Genomic DNA, 21,847 nt, shown 5'->3' on the forward strand with positions numbered 1-21,847 from the left:
CAAAGGCAGATGGGGGCCCACAGATGACTTACTGTAGTTCACCTTTACCCATGACACTGCTTACTCTCGTTCTCACAGCACTGCGCTGTCCCTCTCCTGTCCCTGGTCCCGGTGAGCTGGCTGGTGTTGCAGGTGCCAGGGAGGTTGTGGGAGGAGGGAGTGAGGGCTGGGGAGAGAGGCTGACAGGAGGCGGGGACTCTGGGGGGCTGAGGACTATAAAGGGCAAGTTTGAGAGCAGGGGACCCATCCAGCCTGAGGCAGGAATCTGCTTGGTCCAGGGCCTGCTTGTTCCGGACTCAGGGTAAGTGGGCTCAGCCTGCCCCAATATCTGGGGGACGTTAGGGGACTCCTTGGGGCTAGGGCCTGGGGTGGAGGGGAAAGGTGCTAGGGGCCGCTGGAGGCCCGAGTTCCTATGTGGGTCTGGCTCTACATCTGAACAAATCTGTCATCTTGGAAGAGCAGTCAGTGATGAGAAGACCGCAGATGTGTGTGGGGAGTGGTGGCGGTGGCCGTGAACACAAATGTGGGAATGACTTCAACCTTGTGAATGATTGGGATCTGTGTGGGTGACCATGACCGTCTGTATCTATAAGACTATCCCTGGTGGGCCATGGACTTCTGTCCTTTGCTTCACAAGTTAATTCTGTAGGTGAGCAAGAGTGCCCTTACTTCCCACCAAACTCTACCCCACACCTGCCTCCTCAGAGCCATCAGGCCCTGGACAGCACGTGCTCTGTGTGTCCTGCCCCACGTCCCCACATTCTCTGCTACACGTTTCTACTTTGCTGCAGCCCTGGCCGAGCTTCGGCTGCTGCGCTGCTCACAACAGGAGCCACCTGTATTTTCTAGGGCAGTGTCTAGGAGGTGGGGTGGTCAGGTCCAGAGGGCTCTGTGCTCTGCCCTCTTGTCCTCAGGCTTGGAGAAATAGGTGATGGACTACGGGGCTGGGTGGGCGGGCTCTGTTTTGCCTCCGTCTCCCCTCCCATTCCTTGCTCTTCAGATGGCTGCTGTATGCCACTTCCTCTCCCTGCTGCTCCTGTCCACGTGTGTGGCTTTGTTGCTGCAGCCACCACTGGGTGCCTGGGGGGCCCCGCTGGAGCCAGTGTACCCAGGGGACAACGCCACACCGGAGCAGATGGCCCAGTATGCGGCTGAGCTCCGCAGATACATCAACATGCTAACCAGGCCCAGGTGTGTACAAGAGAGAGGGAGAGAGGTCCTAGCCCCGGCCATGTTCTTGGGAAAGCAGAACCTCTCTACTGAGCAGGCCTGGGCCCGTGCCCCCGGCAGGACGGTGCCCAAGGGCAGGCAGGAGGCAGGTGGGCCAGCACCTGGGCCTAGTACTGGCTTGCTCTAGCTGCCTCTCCCCTCCCAGATATGGGAAAAGAGACAAAGAAGATACGCTGAACTTCTTGGAATGGGGTCCCTCCGACAAAGCTGCCCCCAGGTAGGTTTGATCCTTTGCCCTGTGTGCCAGCTCCCTGGGGCTGAAATGGGAGTGGAGGTGGGTGGAGGAGCACAGGCCCAGGGCTGGCCTGAGGTCTCCTGAGGGTCTGAGGACTGCCCACTCACACTGCCATGCCCTGCCCTCTCCTCATAGGGAGTTCAGCCAGATGGACATGTAATGCCACCTCCTGTCTCCTCCGATGCCAAGGGCGGGCAGTGCCTGCCCAGTTCTCCTCTCCACACCCTCGGCTCTGGCCGAAGCTTGCTCCCAGCTTCCATACAGGCTAAATAAAGCAAATCAAAGACATAGCTTCTGTGTGTGTGCCTCTGTGGACCCCTGGTGGGGGCAGGAATAGCTAAAGGGTCAGGAGAGAAAGGTGGAGGGGAGGGAGGAGAAGAAAAAGGGGGGCTGTTATGAGTGATCCAGAACATCCATAGGGTGGTCAGAGCTGTTCCACTCATCCTCTTCACAGAGGTGCAAGTTGTGGTCCAGAGGGAGGCAAGGACTCCTTGAAGGTCACTCAGTGAGTCAGTGAAGTGACAGTCTTGAGCTTTCAGAACCTATAGACTCTCCCGATCGTCGCCCTGATGCCAGACCTATCCCCAAATCTACCCCCACTAATTCTTTCTTATAGTTTAGTGTAATTGGCATGGGGGCAGGAGTGACAGCCCAGCCCCGAGGAATGGCTGGTGCTGACAGCCACTGGCTGCGTGGGTGGCACCGGAGCTTTCCTCCTCTGGGCAGGTCACTGCGCACGGCTCATTAGGGGATACAGGGCTCAGCAGAAGCATGGCCAGAGGACGGGGGCTGTGAGGGGAGGGGCCTGGAGATGGTGTCATGCGCAGATTGTTAGAAAAGGTGCCTACTGTGTGCTAGGGGTGTATTTAATCCTTTCAACAACCCCGTCAGGTGATAAGTTCTCCCTCTAGAGAGGAGGAAACCAAGGTTCAGAGAGGTACAGCAGTTTGTCCAAGGTCCCGCCACAGATGGCAAGTTAATAGAGGGACCCAGCATCAGTATTAGAGTCAAATGAACTGCCATTTTCTGTCTGAGGCAAAGGCACTGCTTCTGGGCAGAGATCTACCTCTCTGAGCCTCACATTCCGCATCTGTAAAATGGAAAAGATAGGATTGTAGTGAGCGTGGCATGAAATAATGCATGTGAAACATTCAGCATGGCCCTTGGCCCAGGTAAACGCTTAGTAAATGGAAGCTTTCAAGGGGCAGACTTGTCATATAGCCACTGGCCAACCAGCTGTTTCCATGAATATGCTGGAAAGACAAGTAAAGAGATAATGTGCTCTTTAAACACGGAAGGAGGGAGGTCAGGTCCACGGGAGGGGCTCTGGAAGGCAGGCTTTAGGTGACTATAGGAAATATCTCTTTGAAGAACCAGAAATTTGGAAAGAACTTGTCCTGAAAGGTTGTGAATTCCTGGGCAAAGGAGCTAGTCAGATAGCTGCAGGAGGGGAGGTTATGGGGGAATTCAGGTTCCAGGGAGGAGGCTAATCTGTGGATTCTACACTCCAGCTCTGGGAGAGCTCAGAAGGGATCTTTTCCCCTCCCCCGCCCAAGGGAGGACTGCACTGAGGTGTCCCAGTGGGTCCCAGTGGCCTTCGCCAGCCATTGCCCTTCTCAGGCACCTGAATAGGTGGGAATGAAGCGGTGTGTATGACTGGGAGGGAGGAGCTTGTCTCTCTCCCCTTTTCCTGTAGATAGGGATGGTCACGGGGGTAGGGGTAGGTGAGAGAAGAGAGAGAATTAGAAATTTTCTGGTTCCTGGAATGGCTTCTCCTAACTCCCTCACATGTCCACCTACAGAGATGGGGCTGTGGGTTTGGTGGATGAGCGGTCCACTTTCCTGGACGCAGCACCTCACGGTGATAGCATGGCAACGATACCATATTGCGTTTCCCCTCCAGTCCTGGCTGTGTCTGGTGTGTGCAAATGACCCGAAGTCCTGAAAGTGGAAGCAGGTGCTACAAGGCAAAGGGCTGGAGAGGATGCAGCTACGGGCAAATGCATGGCTCGGGCTGATTGCTAAGTCCAAGGGGGTGTTTGGGAAGGGGACTGGTTTCAGCAGAAGATCAGAATTTGGGTCTGGATAATGGAGCCTGAAGTCTTGCCCCAGAGTTTTCACTGGTAGCTAAGAGGTGGGTTCTGAGTAGGGAGAGGTGTAGACACTTTCCAGGGTCAGGAATTAGGACCCTGCTCAGGTCACACCTGTGTATGAGTTGGATCTGTCCCTGCTCAGGCCTTGCTGACGACCACCAGCTCCCAGAGGAAATTGCCACCCTCTCATCCAGCCCCTCTGGGACAGGCCTGGCTGGGCTCTGGCTCCTTCCCCTGCTCTGCTCACTGCCAGGGGGGCTGAGAGGGTCCAGGAGGCAAAGGCAGGACCATATGATGTGCACACTAAGGGGCAGGCAAAGGCGCTGCTGCTGCTTGTTCCTGTACCAACACTGATGTCCTGGGCTATAATGGAAGCTGCCCTGCTCTGTGAGAAACGCGGCGTGGGTCTGGCGGAAGCCTCTCCTTTGAGGTTGCTGGAGCCTGCTTCTCTTGATTAGAGCCCCAACCCTGGGAGTGGGGTATGTGTGTGAGGTGGATGGGTTGCCGGGAGGAGGCAGGGAAGCCCCCGCAGCTGAGGTCTTTTTTCCAGCGGGAGCTCCAGGGTCCTCTCACCCTTTCTGGCCAGGGCTCACTTTTCACATTAGTCACAGAAGCAATAGAGATTCTATTTCTCTTTATTGTGTTCATTGGGGAGTGAGGCAGGAGGAATTAGGGCCTCTTTCATAATATAAAGGGGGTTGGTGAGTGGGGAGCTTGGGCAGACCAGCTGGAGGTGAAAGCTCAGCCTGGAGAAGGAAGACCCTGTGGCCCTGGTATCTCCCCCCCAGGGGGGGCTTCCTCTCGCTCTAGCCCAATCTGCCCCCAGTCCCAAGGCTCCTGACTGGTGCCAGCTGTGCCCAGGCTCTTCCACCTGGAGCCCTAGGAAGAATTTGGTGATCTGGATTTAGCGGTGTTCCGCGGTGGGAGTTGCTGGGATTCCGCGATGGGAATTTCACTGGGTTCGGTGGAGGGGCTTTCGTCGCTTTCGCTGATAGGATTTTTGTGTTGTTCACAGAGAGTCAGAGAGAGGGATAGACAGGGGCAGACAGGAACGGAGAGAGATGAGAAGCATCAATCATCAGTTTTTCGTTGTGACACATTTAGTTGTTCATTGATTGCTTTCTCATATGTGCCTTGACCGTGGGCCTTCAACAAACCGAGTAACCCCTTGCTTGAGCCAGCGACCTTGGGTCCAAGCTGGTGAGCTTTTTGCTCAAACCAGATGAGTCCGCGCTCAAGCTGGCGACCTCGGGGTCTCGAACCTGGGTCCTCTGCATCCCAGTCCGACGCTCTATCCACTGCGCCACCGCCTGGTCAGGCTTCCTGGAGTTTTTAACGTCTTTAGATTTCTTGGGTGTCCTTAGACCTCAAGCTGGGGAACACGTCTTTGCAGAGGTCGTGGGGCGGCGGTGCATGGGGCGGGGGGGGGGGGCAGTTGGTGTCGTTTCCTCCCCTCTCCCCCTCTCCTTCCCGCTCTCTGCCCGCCTACCTGCTGTTGAAGAGCTTTTCTATGTACTTGTTGAACTGGACAAAGGTGCTCAGCCAATAGGCCGCCCGGGCCCGCGGGGCAGCTGCACTTGCTGCTCCTCCCCCAGGGCACCCTTGAGCAGTGGCAGTAGCACCACCTGGCACATCAAGGCCAGTGCGCACGCGCAGCGTCGAGCCGGCGTCTGGAGCCGGCGAAACAGATAGAGCCGCGGCGGTCACGTGTGACCCACCCCTCTTATACTTGGAGGGGTGGGCGAGCTGGGGCCCCGAGGCGCTCAGACCCAGAGACATCTCTGCTTTTAGGGTTACGCAGGTGCACGAGCGTCGTTAGGGACATCCAGCTGCCCAGGCCGAATGGTGCTCCCCTGGACTTGCACGGTGACGCGCACAAAGCACCAGGCAAACCGGGACAGTGGGGATGGACCGTGAGGCACGTCCTGAGATGGACACACGAGGGCGGCATAGAGCCATTGGTCAGCCTCCTAACCTCGCTGACCTCTTCCCTAACTCCTTGGTCACCACACTCCAGCCTCCTCTGCCTCCTGGCTATTCGGCAAAAATGCCAAACATGCTGTTCTGTGCCGGAAAGGCTCTTCAGACATCCTCATGGCCAATTCCTCACCTCCTTCAGGCATCAGCTCAAAGTGCACCCTCCGGAGGGTCCTACTCTGACATCCCTATTTAAAATTGCAACCCATCCCTTCATCTTGTTCTACTCCTTCTCTTGCACCTTCTAACTTACTATATATTCTATGCTTCTTTAGAGTTTTTATTTACTGGGTTATTTTTTTAGAGAGAGAGGAGAGAGAGAGAGAGAGCGAAAGGCATGGGGGGAGGAGCAGGAAGCATCAACTCATAGTTGTTTCTAGTATGTGCCTTGACTGGGCAAGCCCAGGGTTTTGAAACGGCGACCTCAGCATTCCAGGTGGACACTTTATCCAACGCGCTACCAAAGGTCAGGCTAGTCTATGCTTCTTTAAATTGTCTTCGTTCCTTCTAAATAGCCCATGTAATCACCACTGTAGCTGGGCTCTTTGCCTGTTTTGTTCACTGATGTATCACAAGAACCCAGAACAGTGCCTGACAGTTAGTAGATGCTAAATCATACATGATGAATGAATGAATGAGTACTAGCACAGTTACATACACCTACATGCACACCCCTGCCAAGCACAGAGAATTTTGTGCTGGCACACACAGCAATTCACATATTATGATGCCCATAAATATGATACAGCACCATCATCACTCTCTGCCAAACCCCTGAGACTCTCATCTCTCTCTTGACCAGAAAATCTCCTCATCCCCACCACCCAAAGCAGGGACAGGAACACTTGGCTGCTGTCCTGGCCATCAGACTGGCAGAAGGGACTCTCTGGCCTCAATCCTTCATGCCCTTAATGCCCTAGAGAGGGGCAGTTGGCACCAGCCTACATCCCAAGATCCTGGAGAAGACAGCTAATGGGCCATCAGAGGTTACCATGGTGCTGGGCAGGTGCAGAGCAGCACAGCAAAGGGTCTCCGGCCGGGACCTCCGAAGCCCTTTAGATTGCTTCAGATCTATGCCCCCTTTCCCTCTGAGGCCCCACCCCCAGCTTGGTCTCCTTATCCTGCCCCTGTGTTATAGCTTGGGATTTGGGAACAGGGGGATGGTGGGGGTAGACACATATGGACTGCCAGCTGTCCTGACCAGAGTACAGTCCCTGCCAGGGGCCCAGAGGCATGGGTGGCAGAGGTGGGAGGCACTGAGGAGTAGGGTAACTTTTTGCTTCAAGTCTACAGATCTAAGGAGGAACTGTCACTGAGGCTGAGAGCGGGGAGGGCTTTCCCCAGGGGCTGCTCTCGGATTTGGGAGGGGGCTTTACTCCCATCAGTCTGGATGCAGGGTGCCCCCTTTCTCTGTCAAGCTTCTGTGAGGCCTCAGCACCCTTATTCCTGGGCTCTAGCCCTGCTAGCATGGGGAGGGGGTGAAGCTGAGGTTTCTGCCTTCAGCTACAGGTCCTACTGCTCATCCTGGAGATTTTTTTGGCCTGCACAGCCAGTTTGGAGCCCTTGATGGGTGACCTTCAGAGCCTACTGAAGGGTGGTGGGTCTTGGCTGCCTGAATGATGAACTCAGGCTTTGAGCTGCTTCAGGTCACAGAGCTTTGGCTGTGTGGCCTGTCAAGGCCCCACCACCGGTTCAACATTGCTGCTTTTCTGGGGAAAGGTTATGACATGTGGACCGATGCTTTTTCATGCCCATACCACTCCCAGAAGGGGCACAGTAGGGAGAGCAGTGGCTTCTGGGTAGGAACCCTGACTTCACGACTTTCTGGCTATGTGACCTTGATTAGGGACATTATGTCCCCTGAGCCTCTCTGTCCCCATCTGTGAAATGGAGCTGATTGCACCTATAGCAGGGCTGTTGTGAGGACCGAGTTGGATGATGTCTAAAGCCCTTGAATGGCTCTAGGCACATCCTAGGTGAATAACAAGTGTGAGCCCCTTCACTCCGGGGTGTGCTTTCCCCCATCTGCACTTCTTTCTCAGGGAAGGGAGTGAGGAACTCAATGTCAATGCCACTGAACTTATCGGGATGGCTCAGTAGCCAAGTGAGACCAGGACTGCATTTCCATGGAGCCAGGAATCTCCAGAAAAAGAAATGAGATTCTTAGGATAAAATTCCACAGCACAAGGTGGGAGGAGAGATCTGGGACCAGTGTACCTGAAATCCCAGCAAACAGGCTATAATTTATTCCACTTAGGTGCAAGTCCAATGCCGATACCCCCATTCCGGAAAGAGTTTAAACTCTTGGATGTGAGAACCCAAACTTCTTAGCTTAACATCTAAAGTCCTTAACAATTTGACCTTAGCCTTAAAAAAAAAAGAAAAGAAAGAAAAAGAAAACCCACAAACCCTTTTATATCAACTTCATAGAAGTATAATTTACACACAAAGATTTGCTCATTTTAAGTATACAGTTGGGTAAGTTTTGACAAATAAGTGCCCATCCCAGTCAAGGTACAGAACCTTTCCATCATCCCAGCAAGTTCCCGCCTGCCCCCTTCCAGTTCGTCTGGCCCCAGGCTACTGCTGATCTGATCGCTATGGATTCGTTTTGCCAGTTTTAGAACTTCATATAAATGGCACCAAACAGTATGTTCTTTTTCTGCCTGACTTCTTCCACTCAGCACAATGTTTTTGACATTCCTCTGTGCTATTGGGCATATTGGCTGTTTGTTCTCTTTCATTGTTGTGTACTACTATTCCTTGTACCGCTCCTTAATAAGGACAGACCACATTTGTTTATTGTTCCCCTGACCTGGATGTTTGTGTTTTTACCCACTCTCATTAGCTACATCTCCTACTGCTGTTCCTGCCTCCTTGTACCTATCTGACTTTCCAGCTGTTAGACTCCAGTGATCTCCTGAGTAGCCCTGTGCTTCCATACCCCCCCGGCCTTGGCTCACGCTGCTCCTTCTGTGTCTGATGAGCTGCTTCTACTCCTCTGCCTGGAAAATCCCACCAGGGACACAGTTCTGGCAGTTCCTCTTCCGCGAGGCCTCCCTGGTTCTCTTCCTGTCTTGCCTTGGGTTCCTGAAGCTCTTGCTCTGTGACAGCATTCATCGTGTCTTCTGCCAGGAGGCCCACATCTGGCTCCTGTACCAGACTGAACTCCAGGAGAAGAGAGGAAACTGGCATTACTCACTCCCTATTCCACAGACACTGTCCAGTGCCTGCAATAGAAGAGACAGCTGGGGTTAGTTGAATGAAAACATGCTGTCTATCTCACCTGAGAATCAGAATATATAAAGTGAGGGTATGGATTTCACGTCATTGTTCATTCTGAAGGGGGATAAGGGAGGGCAGGACAAATCACTTCCCAGCTATGGCCGAAGCTGTCTGGGGAGGAGTGAGGGAGCTTTAGAGAGAAAGGAGGGAGCTGGTTCTTGAGTCTGTTCTTCCTTCCTGAGCCTGGTTGGAGGATCCAGTACCCTTTGGTCCAGGCCTGAGACTCCTCCTGAAGGAGAGCGGCCTGGGTCCCTCCTCACAGCCCTGGAGTCTGAGAGCCTCAGACTCAAACCTTTTGTCTCAAGGAATCCCTTTGATGATTTAGGCTAACAATTGGGACGCTAGAGGGGCTGTTCTGAAGCCTGGGACCCAGTGGGTTAATCTTGACGTCCTCACCCATTGCCCTTTGTCCTGCTCTCACCTCTAGGCTGCCAGCCTTGACCTGATCTGGCTAAACCTTCTGGCTGGATCCCAAAGCAGAGTGGGGGTGCAGGTGCTTTAAGAAAAGCTCTTGTCTTTGCAAAAGGGAGTGGCCTGGAAAATTCCAGACTGGGAGTCCTCAGGAGCCTACTTTGCTTCCAGGAGTCACTTGATATGTTTATTGCATAGTATTTATTGAGCACCTGTCCTGCTGGAGGGATTGCAGGCCTGAGGACACATCAGTGAATGCAACAAAGCCTGTCTTCCAGGAGCTCCAATTCCATACACTTCCTTTTTGTTGGGTAAAAGCTTTTTTGAGAATAATTCATATACCATACAATTCACCCATTTACAGCATACAATTCAATGGTTTCTGCTATAGTCACAGAACTGTGCATCCATCACCACAGTCGATTTTAGAACATTTTGAATGTTCTTTTTTTTTTTTTAAGATTTTATTTATTGATTTTATGGTGGGGTGGGGAGCATCGTGAGAAGTATCAACCCATAATTGGTTCACTTTAGTTGTTTCTTGATTGCTGTATGTGCCTTGACCGGGCAAGCACAGGGTTTTGAACCAGCAACCTCAGTATTCCAGGTTGAATGCTTCATCCACTGTGCCACCACAGGTCAGGCATGAATGTTCTTTAAAGAACATTTAAATATAAATGTCCCATACTCTTTAGCAGTCCCCTCCCATTCTCCCCTGCTCTAGACAACAGCAATCTATTTTCTGTATAGATTTGTCTACTCCAGACATTCCATATAAACGCAATCTTATGATACGTGGTCTTTTGTGACTGGTTCTTTCACTTAGCGTGTTTTCAAGGCTTGTCATGTAGCATGCATTATTCTGTGTAGTTAAAGGGACAGTTCTCACTACTTTTTTTAAGTAATAGAAATGGTGAAATTTAACATTTTTTTTTGACAGAGAAAGAGAGAGAGTCAGAGAGAGGGACAGATAGGGACAGACAGACAAGAAGGGAGAGATATGAGAAGCATCAATTCTTCGTTGCAGCTCCTTAGTTATTCAGTGATTGCTTTCTCATATGTGCCTTGACCAGGGGGCTATAGCAGAGTGAGTGACCCCTTGCTCAAGCCAGTGACCTTTGGGTTCAAGCCAGAGATCGTAAAGTCATGTCTATGACCCCACACTCAAGCCAGCGACCCTTGCTGAAGCTGGTGAGGCCGTACTCAAAGCTGGATAAGCCTGTGCTCAAGCCGGCAACCTCAGGGATTTAAACCTGGGTCCTCCGCATCCCAGTCCAATGCTGTATCCACTGCGCCACCACCTGGTCAGGCTGGAATTTAACCTTTCTTTATAGGACATTGCAAAATATAAAATCCCACCTAGAAATAAGAAACCCATTGAGAGGAGAAGCTTCATACAATATGTACTGATTGGAATTGTTCAAGTAGTTTCATTATAAACAGTGCTATAATAGCAACCCACATTTAAAAAGAGTTCTTAGTAGAGAAACAGTAAGATGAACTTCAACCACACATAGTATACAACAAACAACTTTATGCCTCAGCTGTACAATCTAAAAGCAAGAGGTCCCAGAAGTGCCATCTTGTACTTGGAACGTACAGCCTTCAGAAGTAGTTTTTGGCACATTTTGATATTCTTCCTCCACAGAACAATACTTCTCCACCAAATTTAATGGAGCTACACAGACTCATTTTCATGGTTTTGTAGTTTCAATGTTGTACGGATCTCCACATCTTTCTTTCTTTCTTCTTTCTTTCTTTCTTTCTTTCTTTCTTTCTTTCTTTCTTTCTTTCTTTCTTTCTTTCTTTCTTTCTTCTTTCTTGGTGAGAAGAGGGGAGATACTGAGGCAGACTCTCACATGTGCCCCAACCGAGATCCATTCCGGCATCCCCATCTTGGGCCAATGTTTGAGTACCAAGCTATTTTTAGTGCCTGAGACTATTGTGCTCTGAAGAAGCTATACTCAGCGCCTCAGGTCATGCTCGAACCAATTGAAGCAATAGAGCCATTGGCTGCGGGAGGGGAAGAAGGAGAGAAGGGGGAGAGAGAGGGGAGCAGAAGCAGATGGTTGCTTCTCCTGTGTGCCCTTTTGGGGAATTGAACTCGTGATGTCCATATGCTGGGCTAGTGCTATATCCACTGAGCCGCTGGCTAGGGTTCACACTTTTCAATCAGTATGCTAAGTTGCTCAGTTCACCTAGCTGCTCAACAGCTTGAAAATTTTTTGAAATGGCATCCAGAAAAACCAGACTGATTTTGGTATCTTTTGCAGTTAACAGGTTCATCAGTGGTTCTGTTGTGCCACAATGAATAAGGTATACAATTTGTTCAACTGTTCTACCACTTGTAGAATTGGTCATAGCCCATATGGCTTCTTTTTTGTGTGTGTCTTAAAGTGTGCCTTATTAAGAGTACCAGTGAGGAATAGGACTAATCCATGATTCACAACTTGCTGGTCCTGGCGGCCAGCTATGATGATTGACATTATCTATGTAGCTTCTTTCTGAATATTAGTTTTGGAGTTCATTAGCAGGCTGGGAAAGATGGCAAGTACTCCAGCATCTGTCACAACCTGCGTCTGTTTAGCTGTCCCAGTGACAGTATTTCCTATGGCTCTTAGCACAGCAGTCATAATTGGTAATTCAGTAGCTCCTACAAGCTTCACAAATTGGGCATACAACTCCTATTTTCACAACCATGTAAATCCACTCATTTGGACCATCAGTAATGTAGGAAAAAGCCCAGAAGCTAATACTTCTGGATCATCATGATATAGGAGACAGACTAAAGTAAGAAGAATATTCTCAACAGCATCTAACAAGGGTTTAGGATTGCAACAAAGGCTTGAAAGTGTCCAGGTAAGATTATGTAAGTCATCACATGCTAAAGACGACATCTCAGGAACTACAAGAAGAGCCAACAGTGCGTCAACTGCTCTGGATGTAATAAGCAAGTCTCGGAAAACTGAACCATCCCTGTAATATTTCCTAGAGCTCATACAGCTTGTTCACTGATGTGAGCCTGGGGAGATGCCAAGAGAGAAATGAATGCTGGGACAGCACCTCCCAGCTGGGTTGTTGTGATTTGTCTGCACTGTGGAAGTAGCTTCATCAGGAAGGGAGCTACTATATAGCCTTGGTCTGTTTCAATGTCCTAGAAGCAATGTCAGTGAGGGCCCAGAGAGATTCAAACTGAATGAGACTATAATCAGTTCTGCCCAAGAAGGACACACACTTTGGAATCAAACCAGTCCAGATTATGTTGTTTATGAGTGTCTATTTTCCCTTAGAAAATAGTTCCCTAGCAGCTTGGGTAGTTTGGAGCTGGTTTTCCAAATTGTTGCTATTTATGCCTTTGACAATGTCCTAAACAGACTGATTTACAGTGCCCTGGTTGTTGCGATTCATCTGCACTGTGGAAGTAGCTTCATCAGGAAAGGAGCTTACATGTCTCCCTTTCAGCATCTAGTCATCCTTCTTAGCTTTTCTCAGATCCATATTAACTTCTATTCAGAGATGCCTCATTTTTGTACTCTTTCCCCTTGTTCTTGAATCTGTTAGGGTAGGCAGCTGGTGAATTAGCATTCTCATTGGTGGACATAGTTATGAGAAAAAGGCAGAAAGAAAGCTACGCAGCCGACTTGGGCTTTTGTAGGAGACAGTGCAGGGTGCACAGGCTGCAGCTAGGTTCTGAAAACGTCCACAATGGATCAGCACTAAGATGGTGTCAATACCACCCTTGAGCCTGACCAAGCAGTGGCGCAGTGGATAGAGCATTGGACTGGGACGCAAAGGAGCCAGGTTCAAAACCCCAAGGTCACCAGCTTGAGCATGGGCTCACCAGGTTGAACACAGGGTCACTGGCTTGAGCAAGGGGTCACTCTCTCTGCTCAAGCCCCCGCCCCCGTCAAGGCACATATGAGAAGGCAGTCAGTGAACAACTGAGGTGCCTCAAGGAAGAATTGATGCTTCTCATCTCTCTGCCTTCCTGTATGTCTGTCCCTATCTGCCCTTCTCTTGGACTCTCCCTCTGTCTCTGTAAAAAAAAAAATCACTCTCGATTCTGAATCAAACTGCAAGTTTGGGGGTTCCTAAGACTACCATTAGAGTGTGCTAGAAGGACTCAGAACACACTGCAAACTGTTAAGCTCATGGTTATTGTTTATCACAGCTAAAGGATACATCTTAAAGTCAGCCAAAGGGACAGACACATATGGCAGGATCCAGGAAATTCTCAAACATAGAGCTTCCAGTTGTCCTCTCCCATGGAGTTATGGACAGAATTACTTTCCCAGCAATGACATGTGACAATATGCATGAGTATTGCCAACCAGGGAAGCTCACCTGAGCACTGGCATCCAGAGCTTTTATGGGGCTCCATCACATAGACATGGTTGACTGCCCAGATGGCTGATTTGTCTCCACCCAGCCCCTCCAGAGGTGGAAATGATACCATGTGATTTCTCCATCCTTTCCCACCCCAAATCACACTGTTAGACTACCTGGGGTGACCTAAGGCCCTCTGGCAAACAAAAACACTCCTATTAGGTGTGACACTTCACAGGCTTAGAGATTCTCAGGAGACAAGGGGCAAAGACCAGACCTCTCTCTGCCTGAGGTTAAATTCTTCTCTATACACACTCCTTTATAGCTGAATAATATTCCAGTGTATGGGTATGCCATATTGGATTTATTCATTCATCAGTTGATAGACATTTGGATTGTTTCCACTTTTTGCCTATCGTGATTAATACTGGTCTGATCATTTGAGTACAAGTTTTTGTGTGGACATGTTTCATTTCTCTAGGCGTGGGATTGCTGGGTCATATGATACGATAACCTTCTGTTTAACCTTTTGAGTCAGACCATTTGAGTCAGCCCCGAATGCCCATGGGGCTGCAGCATCTGTTCTATGCGCTCTTACTAAGTAAGTCCTCCTCTGGGCCAGACCAGAGTGAGAACCAGTTAGCTGACTCTCACTTTTTCTGAAAAATAAAATGCCAGTGGTTTCCAGACTAGCATTTGTTTTCTCAGCCTCAATTTAAGATATTATTTATATTCTTACTATTTTAATGTTTAGTCTACTAATGAGGGCTCCACATGTAACCTTCTTAATTACTTAATATGATATCTATATTTTTTCCATCAAATAATAATACAGATAACTGTTTCCTACAGAACTCTCCACCCCGGACTGCATTCTCAGCCTGACGGGGATGTCCAGTTCCGGTTTCACTGTCAGGGTGAGCAGTGGTGAGATGCACGCCTGCTCACCGCCTGGGTCTGAGGCCTGTGCTGGGAGCCACTCGGGAAGGAGGGGGAGGAGGAGGAGGAAATGGAGGAGGAAGAAGTGGAGGAGAAGGAGGAAGAGGAGAGAAGCTAGTCTCTGAAGTTTTGCTGGCAGGGGGCTCCCTCTTATCCTGTAATCCCCAGAGCTAGGAGAAGAGGGAGGACGAACTCTGTTATCACTTCACTCCAAGGTATCACAAACTAACAAATGACTGTTTCCTTTGCCCAGCACCCCTCCTCCCTCCCAATGGGATGCCTTTAAGAGGGGTGTTAGCTTTTATCAGACCCAGAGGAAGCAAAAAGGAGTTTGGCATTGACTTAATAAAAATGTCTGGTGAAACGTTATATATGTAATGTTGATAAGTTAAACATATATGTTATATTTAAAATTCACATGAATAGCTTTTGTTATGCATATATCGATCAGTTGTTCTTATATGTCCCTTTTACCATATTTTTTTTGCCTCATAATATGCACTTTTCCCCCAAAAAAGTGGAGGGGAAATGCCTGTGTGTCTTATGGAGTGAAAAATATGGTATTTTATTAAATATTTTAACACACCATTTGGTTCAGAATATTTTTTTTCTTATTTTCTTCTTTAAAACCCTAGGTGTGTCTTATGGTCAGGTGTGTCTTATGGGGCGAAAAATACAGTAAAGGAGAGGACAGTCTCCCCTGAGTTAGGGGACAGAGCCGACTCCTGTTGGTGGCATCAGATCTGTCCCTGCTCTCAGATGGTATGCCAGGGACAGTGGGACACTGGAGCCCCCAGCTGGGAGTGGTCAGGGCTTCCACATCATCTACCGCTCTGTACTATGTGTCCTTAGGCACTAAACAGAAGCTCCCTTCTCAGAGCAGGCTCTGAGGAGCACAGCTGGGGCCATCAGTTTTTGGAGGCCCCTTCTCTTGGTCTGAGGGGCACATTCATCACCCTTTGCTCTGGGTTCTTTCTGATGCTCTCAGTGCCCTCCATGTCCACAGCTACCTCAGGGCTCCTCTCAGTAGTTCTCACCTGTGCACACACCGGCCCCAGTCCAACACCCAAGGCCCATGGGCCACATCTCCTGCTGATAATCCCTTACATGCACTTTCTCCCAGCCTTGGCTATACAATGGCATCACCTGGAAGCTTCCCAAACTACTGTGATGGGGCCCCACCTGACCCCACAGTCGGCAGCATGACTTAACTAAGCACCCACTCAATGGCAGGTGCTGCGCAAGGTGCTGGAGGTATAGTGGTGGTAAGATGTAGTCACTGTCCTCAAAGAACGCCACAGTGAGGGGGAATAAGGATTTACTGAGCGGAATAATCCATATTTTAAGAAAGATCTACCAAGAGGCTTCCTCTTGTAAATCCCTGTTGGAAAGAAGAGATTTTTATCTCCTCTATTAGCAGAGTGGGTAGTTGCTTCCTTAGATACGTAGATTGATGGGGTTGGAAGGGAATTTAGTAAACGAGACCCTATGCCCCACCTCCCATTTTACAGATGAGAAAACCAAGGCGAAATCTGCACTGGAGGAGGAAGGTGGTCTCTGGAAGCCAGAAGACTCTTCTTGCATTAGCGCCTCGCAGCCAACTGCTCTTGGGAGCTCCTAAGCTGCCCTCCAATCCAGTGTCTGATGCCAGATAATAAAAGATTTAGGGCACATTAGTAAAAGTCTTTTAATCAAGTCTAGATAAATTCAAGATTAATTAAGCTATGATGGATAATGGCTAAGGATTAGTGAGAAAGACTATAAATTGTTTCTAGGTGTTTCTTTTAATGCTGATGATTACCTGCATACTCTTAAATTAAGTCACATTGAAATGTTACTTGAATTCAGCCATTTTTTTTGTAAGTTATATTTTTGTAAGTTAAAGAATATTGATGGAAAACTAAGCAAATCTCTTTAATATCCTCCCTGCCCTGGGAAGGGCAAAGAGGGGTCCAGCAAGACGCTCTCAGGGTGCCTGAGATGCATCGTCCTTCACTTCCTCAGTGTGACTCACGCATGCTTCCACGGCAGCACCCCCTCCAGGACACCCCAAGGCTAGGTGTTCACCACCGCATGATCCTGGGTCCGGCCGTCCAAGGGTTCTGTGGGGGACTGAGGGGAGGCCTTGGGCACTGGACAAAATCATCCCAAGTTCTAACTGGGAGATGCAGTGGGGCAACACAGAGCAGGCTGCTGGGGAAGGGTACTCAGGATCCCAGTGGCCAGAACCGGAACTCCCTGACATCACGCATAAGTACACACACATATAGGCCCATGCAAGCCATACGTGCAAACATGGGTGCATGTGCAGATACAGCGTACTGCTATCCCATATGTGCACTTGTGCACACATCCACACAAATGAATCATAAACACACTTGTGCACACATAAACACATATCCACAGACATATCCCTGCACATGCTTCAGGCACACTTACAATCAGGCTTGCTGTGTACATGTGCCTGTGCATGCCTCACAGGTGTCTGCCTACCTGGCTCAGGAAGGTCTGGAGCTCCTGGGGAGATACTGCAGTCTGGGTACTTCCTTCTGCCAGCCCCACTGCTGGTCCTTCGGGTGGGATATGGGATGCACAGAAAGGGGATGTCTGGGGGTCCCACCATAAGCACTGACCATGCCCCTCCCCCACACCTCCAACATAGACCCTGAGACCTGCTGCCCATGAGCTAGACACTCCCAGTCTGCTGAGGGTGATGGTGAGCCCTTCCACACGCTGTACTGTGGCTCTGGCCTGGAGAAGGGCAATGTTGGTAGAGGGCACAGATGACCTGGACTTCTTCCCGGGATCCCACCTGCTCCCCACACCAGCACCTCAGGGCAGGAAACTGAAAGCAAATAAGCCAGAGAGCTTAGAGCCCCTGTGGGTGGGCAGGAGGTCCCCTCCTCTGCCCCCAGGCACCTCAGAGAGGAGAAGTTCACAGGGTAGGCCCAGGATGGCTAAACTCCCGTCCAGAGGGCAGGAGCTGAGCAGCGGGAGTCAAACAGGGTGTGTGGGGGAGCTATTATAGTGTGGCAGAAGCAGGAGAGAGTCAGGGAATTGCTCTGGGACAGTGGTCTCTGTATTTCCAGGAGGGGACATGGCCAGGCATGCCCTAGGTGCCCCAGCTTCCCTGCCATGGCTTCCAAAGCCCTTTTATGTGAGTTATCCCTTCTAGCCTATACAGAGCATGTGAGGTGGATATTACCCAGCCAAGGTCAATGGTTTGCCGGAAGTCACTCAGCAAGTCACTCCAGCACTCTCCACAGCCTCTGGTCCTGTCTCTTTTGTCTGTCCCAACCTTCTGTAAGTGTTCCCTTGGCCAAGGACAAAGGGGTGGGAAGCAGCACAGGGTGTGTGTGTAGGTGTGTTTCCCCCAGGTCACTAGTTCAAGTGAGGACACTTCTCTATTTTTTCTCTCTCACTTTTCTTTCTGTTAAAAAATAGCATCTCAAGCCCTGGCCAGTGGCACAATGGATAGAGTGTCATCCTGGAGCACTGAAGTCACCAGCTCAAGCCCAGGGTTGCTGGATCTGTCCCAAGGGCTCTGGCTCAAACCCAATGTCACCAATTCAAGCCCCAGTCAGGGCACAGAAGAGAAGCAATCAATGGATGCACAACTAAATGGAGCAGCAAGTTGATGCTGTTCTCTCTCTTTCTCTCTCTCTCTCTCTCTCTCTCTCAACCCCCCCCCCCCCCAACAACAAAGTAGCTTCCAGTCTACTTGAATCATTACCAGCTAGAAGCAGCGGTTATTGGGACTTGGACATGAGCTGCAAAGTATAGAATGGTGACAACAATTCCAGTGCCATGTGGACTTTTCCTGTGTGGACTTTTCCTGGACTCCTGCTCCCTGTGACAGCTCCTAACAGACTGAACTGTGGTTGGGTTGCACTTTTCAGGGATTTGGCATGGTGATGGGGCCAATTTGGACTTGGTGAACATGTTAAGGACACTACTCTTTTATGGATTCTTGCTGTATTGGCCAAGAGTTTGTTTAAAGGCTTTTAATCACTGTAAAAAAAATAGAAGACTGGATAAAGAAGATGGGGCACATATACACCATAGTATACTATTCAGCTAGAAGAAATGATGACATCGGATCACTTACAGCAGAATGGTGGAACCTTGATAACATTATGCGGAGTGAAATAAGCGAATCAGAAAAAACAAGAACTGCAGGATTCCATACATTGGTGGGACATAAAAGCGAGACTAAGAGACATGGACAGGAGTGTGGTGGTTACAGGGAGTGGGGGGAGGGAAGGGGGGAGAGGGGGAAGGGGAGGGGGAGGGGTACAAAGAATATTGGATAGGCCCTGGCCAGTTGGCTCAGCGGTAGAGCGTTGGCCTGGCGTGCAGGGACCCGGGTTCGATTCCCGGCCAGGGCACATAGGAGACCCGCCCATTTGCTTCTCCACCCCCACCCCTTCCTTCCTCTGTCTCTCTCTTCCCCTCCCGCAGCCAAGGCTCCATTGGAGCAAGGATGGCCCGGGCTCTGGGGATGGCTCCTTGGCCTCTGCCCCAGGCGCTAGAGTGGCTCTGGTCGCGGCAGAGCTACGCCCCGGAGGGGCAGAGCATCACCCCCTGGTGGGCAGAGCGTTGCCCCTGGTGGGCATGCCGGGTGGATCCCGGGCACATGCGGGAGTCTGTCTGACTGTCTCTCCCCATTTCCAGCTTCAGAAAAATACAAAAAAAAAAAAAAAATTAAAAAAAAGAAAAAAGAAAACTGGATAGAGGGTGATGGAGGACGATCTCTCTTTGGGTGATGGGTATGCAACAGAACTAAATGACAAGATAACCTGAAAATGTTTTCTTTGAATATATGTACCCTGATTTATTGATGTCACCCCATTAAAATAAAAATTTATTTATAAAAAAAACCCAAAAAACAACAAAGTAGCAACTCAAGTTATATATAAACATTCATGTATTGAGGGTCCCAAAATTTCTTTCCCTCCCTCCCTCCTCTTCCCTACTTCCTTCTTTCTCTTCCTTCTGTTCCTTCCTTCCTTCTCTCGCCCCTGAGAGGTACAGCCAGTAGAAAAGGTTTCCAGAACAAAACTTGGAGAGTTGCAGGGGTAAGGGAGAGGAATCAGAGGGGGTTGATGTAGAAGAGATTCGGGATGGCTGTTGCAGCCCCAGCTGGCCGTTACTGGAAGTGCAACGTTGCTCAATAGCGCAGGATCTGCTGCAAATTCAGAATATTTACTCTGAGTTTTACTTCTCTCTGTGCCCTGACTCCCAAAGCTCTGGGATGAACACTCACAGGAGGAAATGTTTGATTTAGGGGGAAGCAGAGACACTTCCTTCATCCTTGTAACCTCTGGGGTGGGGCAGAGAGGGAAACAGCTAATTACAGACCCCAGAGGGGAAGGACTCATCCCTCTACTTCCTTATCTCCACCCTCCCCACCCTCGCAGGAGGGGCAGACCCTAACTGCCATACATTGTGGACCCCTCAAACCTGCTTCACTTGCCAGATTCTCTATTTCCCACCAGTAGCACCTTCATTCCCTTGGGCCCCGCTTAGAACACTTACTGCACCTCTGTTATGACGTTCAGTTATACCACCAGAAAGTGCTTTTGCAAAGTGTGTGGCACCCAGCTCCTGCCCTCCACCCAGGCTGTGAACTCCAAGAAATCAGGAGTCACTGAAACTGATACCCAAGCTGCTGACTCAGTATCACTGAAACTGGCAGCTTGTCTGAAACAGAATAGGAGCATCTTACTCTGCATCCAGAAATGTATCTTTCCCCTCTGTAACCTCACAGGGCTGTTGTGAGAATCAAACAACTTAGTGTCCTGAACAGATGTGGGGGGCTAGCCTTCCATAAAGGCTGTTAATGGAGACTGTTGACTAACTAATGGGGAGAGGTGGCTTGTAAGAACAGTGGGTTGGGCTCTATCTCCCCAGCAGGCTAGAATCTGGGATCCTGCCTTGACTTGGGGATCCCGAATGGAATTGAAGCTGTGAGTTGCTGTCGGATAATAGTTACTTGATTGAGAAGTAATTAATGTTTTAGAAGGAATCAAGATCCTTCCACTTTCCAACCAAATGCAAATAGCAGAGGGATTTCTTGCCTAAAGATTGTCAGGTGAGAGCCTTCCTAATGGGAAGGGGACTTTTTTTCTGAATTGAATAAGGAGAATCTTCTGACCTGAAGGCAGAGGAGAGAGTTGAAAGTAACGTGCTCCAGGAAGCCTCTACAATTGGAGACAGAAGCCTGCAATTCAGTCTCTGCCATCTGGGGTTACTAACTCTCTTCTCCTTCCTCAGTAAAAGCAGAGAGGGCTTTCAGTAGATTATGGCCTGGTTCTACATATATAGTATATCTATACATAGGCCTATGTCCTCCAGAGCTCAGGAAAAAGCTGAGTTTCCAGGGACCCAGGGACCAGTCTCCTGCTCCTGGGATGGATTCCCGAGTCAACCCCATTTCTGAGATTTCCAAGCACGTTTTCAGGATATGTCCCCCAGTAAATGCGGAAGAGAGATAACTCCTGTATATTCCAGAGGACAACTGAAGTGGCAGAGTGTGGGGATGGGGGAGAGTCACCTAGGCCAGAATAGTACCCTGGGGGCCCCAAAGGCTTGATGCACTGAGCGAAGGGTGGTCACCGTGAGCCTCTAGAATTCTAGGCCTTACAGTATCTTTCACCAGCAGGTCTGGGGTGGAGCCAGAAGCTGGGCGAAGGCGGGCTACTGGGTTTAACCCTTTATTTACTTCTTGAGATGGGACTCTGAGGAAGGGTAGCAAGTTAAGGTACATTCCTCTGTATTCCAGGAAAGGGTATGAATCAGCTCTCTGGTTCAGGCTTAAAACAGGGTCTCGAATTTCGTCGCGAAGACGTTTCCTTCCCACTTCTCCCCCTCTTTTTGCAAATTCTTCCAGAAAGCTGGTGATCTAGGTATCCATCATTCGAGTCCTTAAAAGCTACCCCTGAGCCAGTGGCCCTGTGTGGGTGAGTCTCCTGCTCTGTGAAGGCCACCCTAAACTCCTCCTGTCCCTTTTCCCAATTGGGAAGCAGTATAATGAGGAAAAGTGAGGCAAGCCTGAAATTGGAATACAGGTCTAAGCTGAAGGAAAGAAGCCGAATAATCTTTCACTATCGCCCTTTTAAGGGATCGCCGGGCAACGAGGGACACTAGTGGGTACAGGTCTCAGTTCAGGCTTTCCCAAGTGGGCAGGGAGAAGGGGGTCGTGGGCTGTGCAATGTCTCTTAAACCACCACCTCCCTGCCTACCCAGTAGCTGCTCGGAAAGACTCCTTTCCGCAGGGTTGTCCCGCGGCATCTACATCCCCCTCCTCTCCCTTCTCGGTCTCCGCCCCCTCGCGCAGAGGAGGCCTCGC

General features: G+C 49.9%; 1 protein-coding gene, 1 long non-coding RNA gene and 1 pseudogene across 2 annotated transcripts; 1 reads left to right on the forward strand and 2 right to left on the reverse strand.

The window, feature by feature from the left end:
* Positions 1–267: 267 nt before the first annotated feature.
* On the forward strand, positions 268–1,744 carry PPY (pancreatic polypeptide). The gene is made up of 4 exons (XM_066366313.1): positions 268–301; positions 1,001–1,191; positions 1,376–1,447; positions 1,601–1,744. Exons 2-4 carry the CDS (start codon positions 1,001–1,003, stop codon positions 1,623–1,625), a joined length of 288 nt encoding a protein of 95 aa, XP_066222410.1. The 5' UTR covers positions 268–301; the 3' UTR covers positions 1,626–1,744.
* Positions 1,745–4,177: 2,433 nt separating this feature from the next.
* Positions 4,178–5,193, reverse strand: LOC136392040 (uncharacterized). The gene is made up of 2 exons (XR_010748914.1): positions 5,048–5,193; positions 4,178–4,546 (listed from the first exon to the last, which is right to left on the reverse strand). It is a non-coding gene; the product is annotated as an uncharacterized lncRNA (long non-coding RNA).
* Positions 5,194–10,784: 5,591 nt separating this feature from the next.
* Positions 10,785–12,832, reverse strand: LOC136393685 (importin subunit alpha-1-like; annotated as a pseudogene).
* Positions 12,833–21,847: the final 9,015 nt, after the last annotated feature.

This window comes from Saccopteryx leptura, chromosome 2, assembly GCF_036850995.1.
Source record: "Saccopteryx leptura isolate mSacLep1 chromosome 2, mSacLep1_pri_phased_curated, whole genome shotgun sequence".
In the NCBI taxonomy this organism is placed as follows: domain Eukaryota; kingdom Metazoa; phylum Chordata; class Mammalia; order Chiroptera; family Emballonuridae; genus Saccopteryx; species Saccopteryx leptura.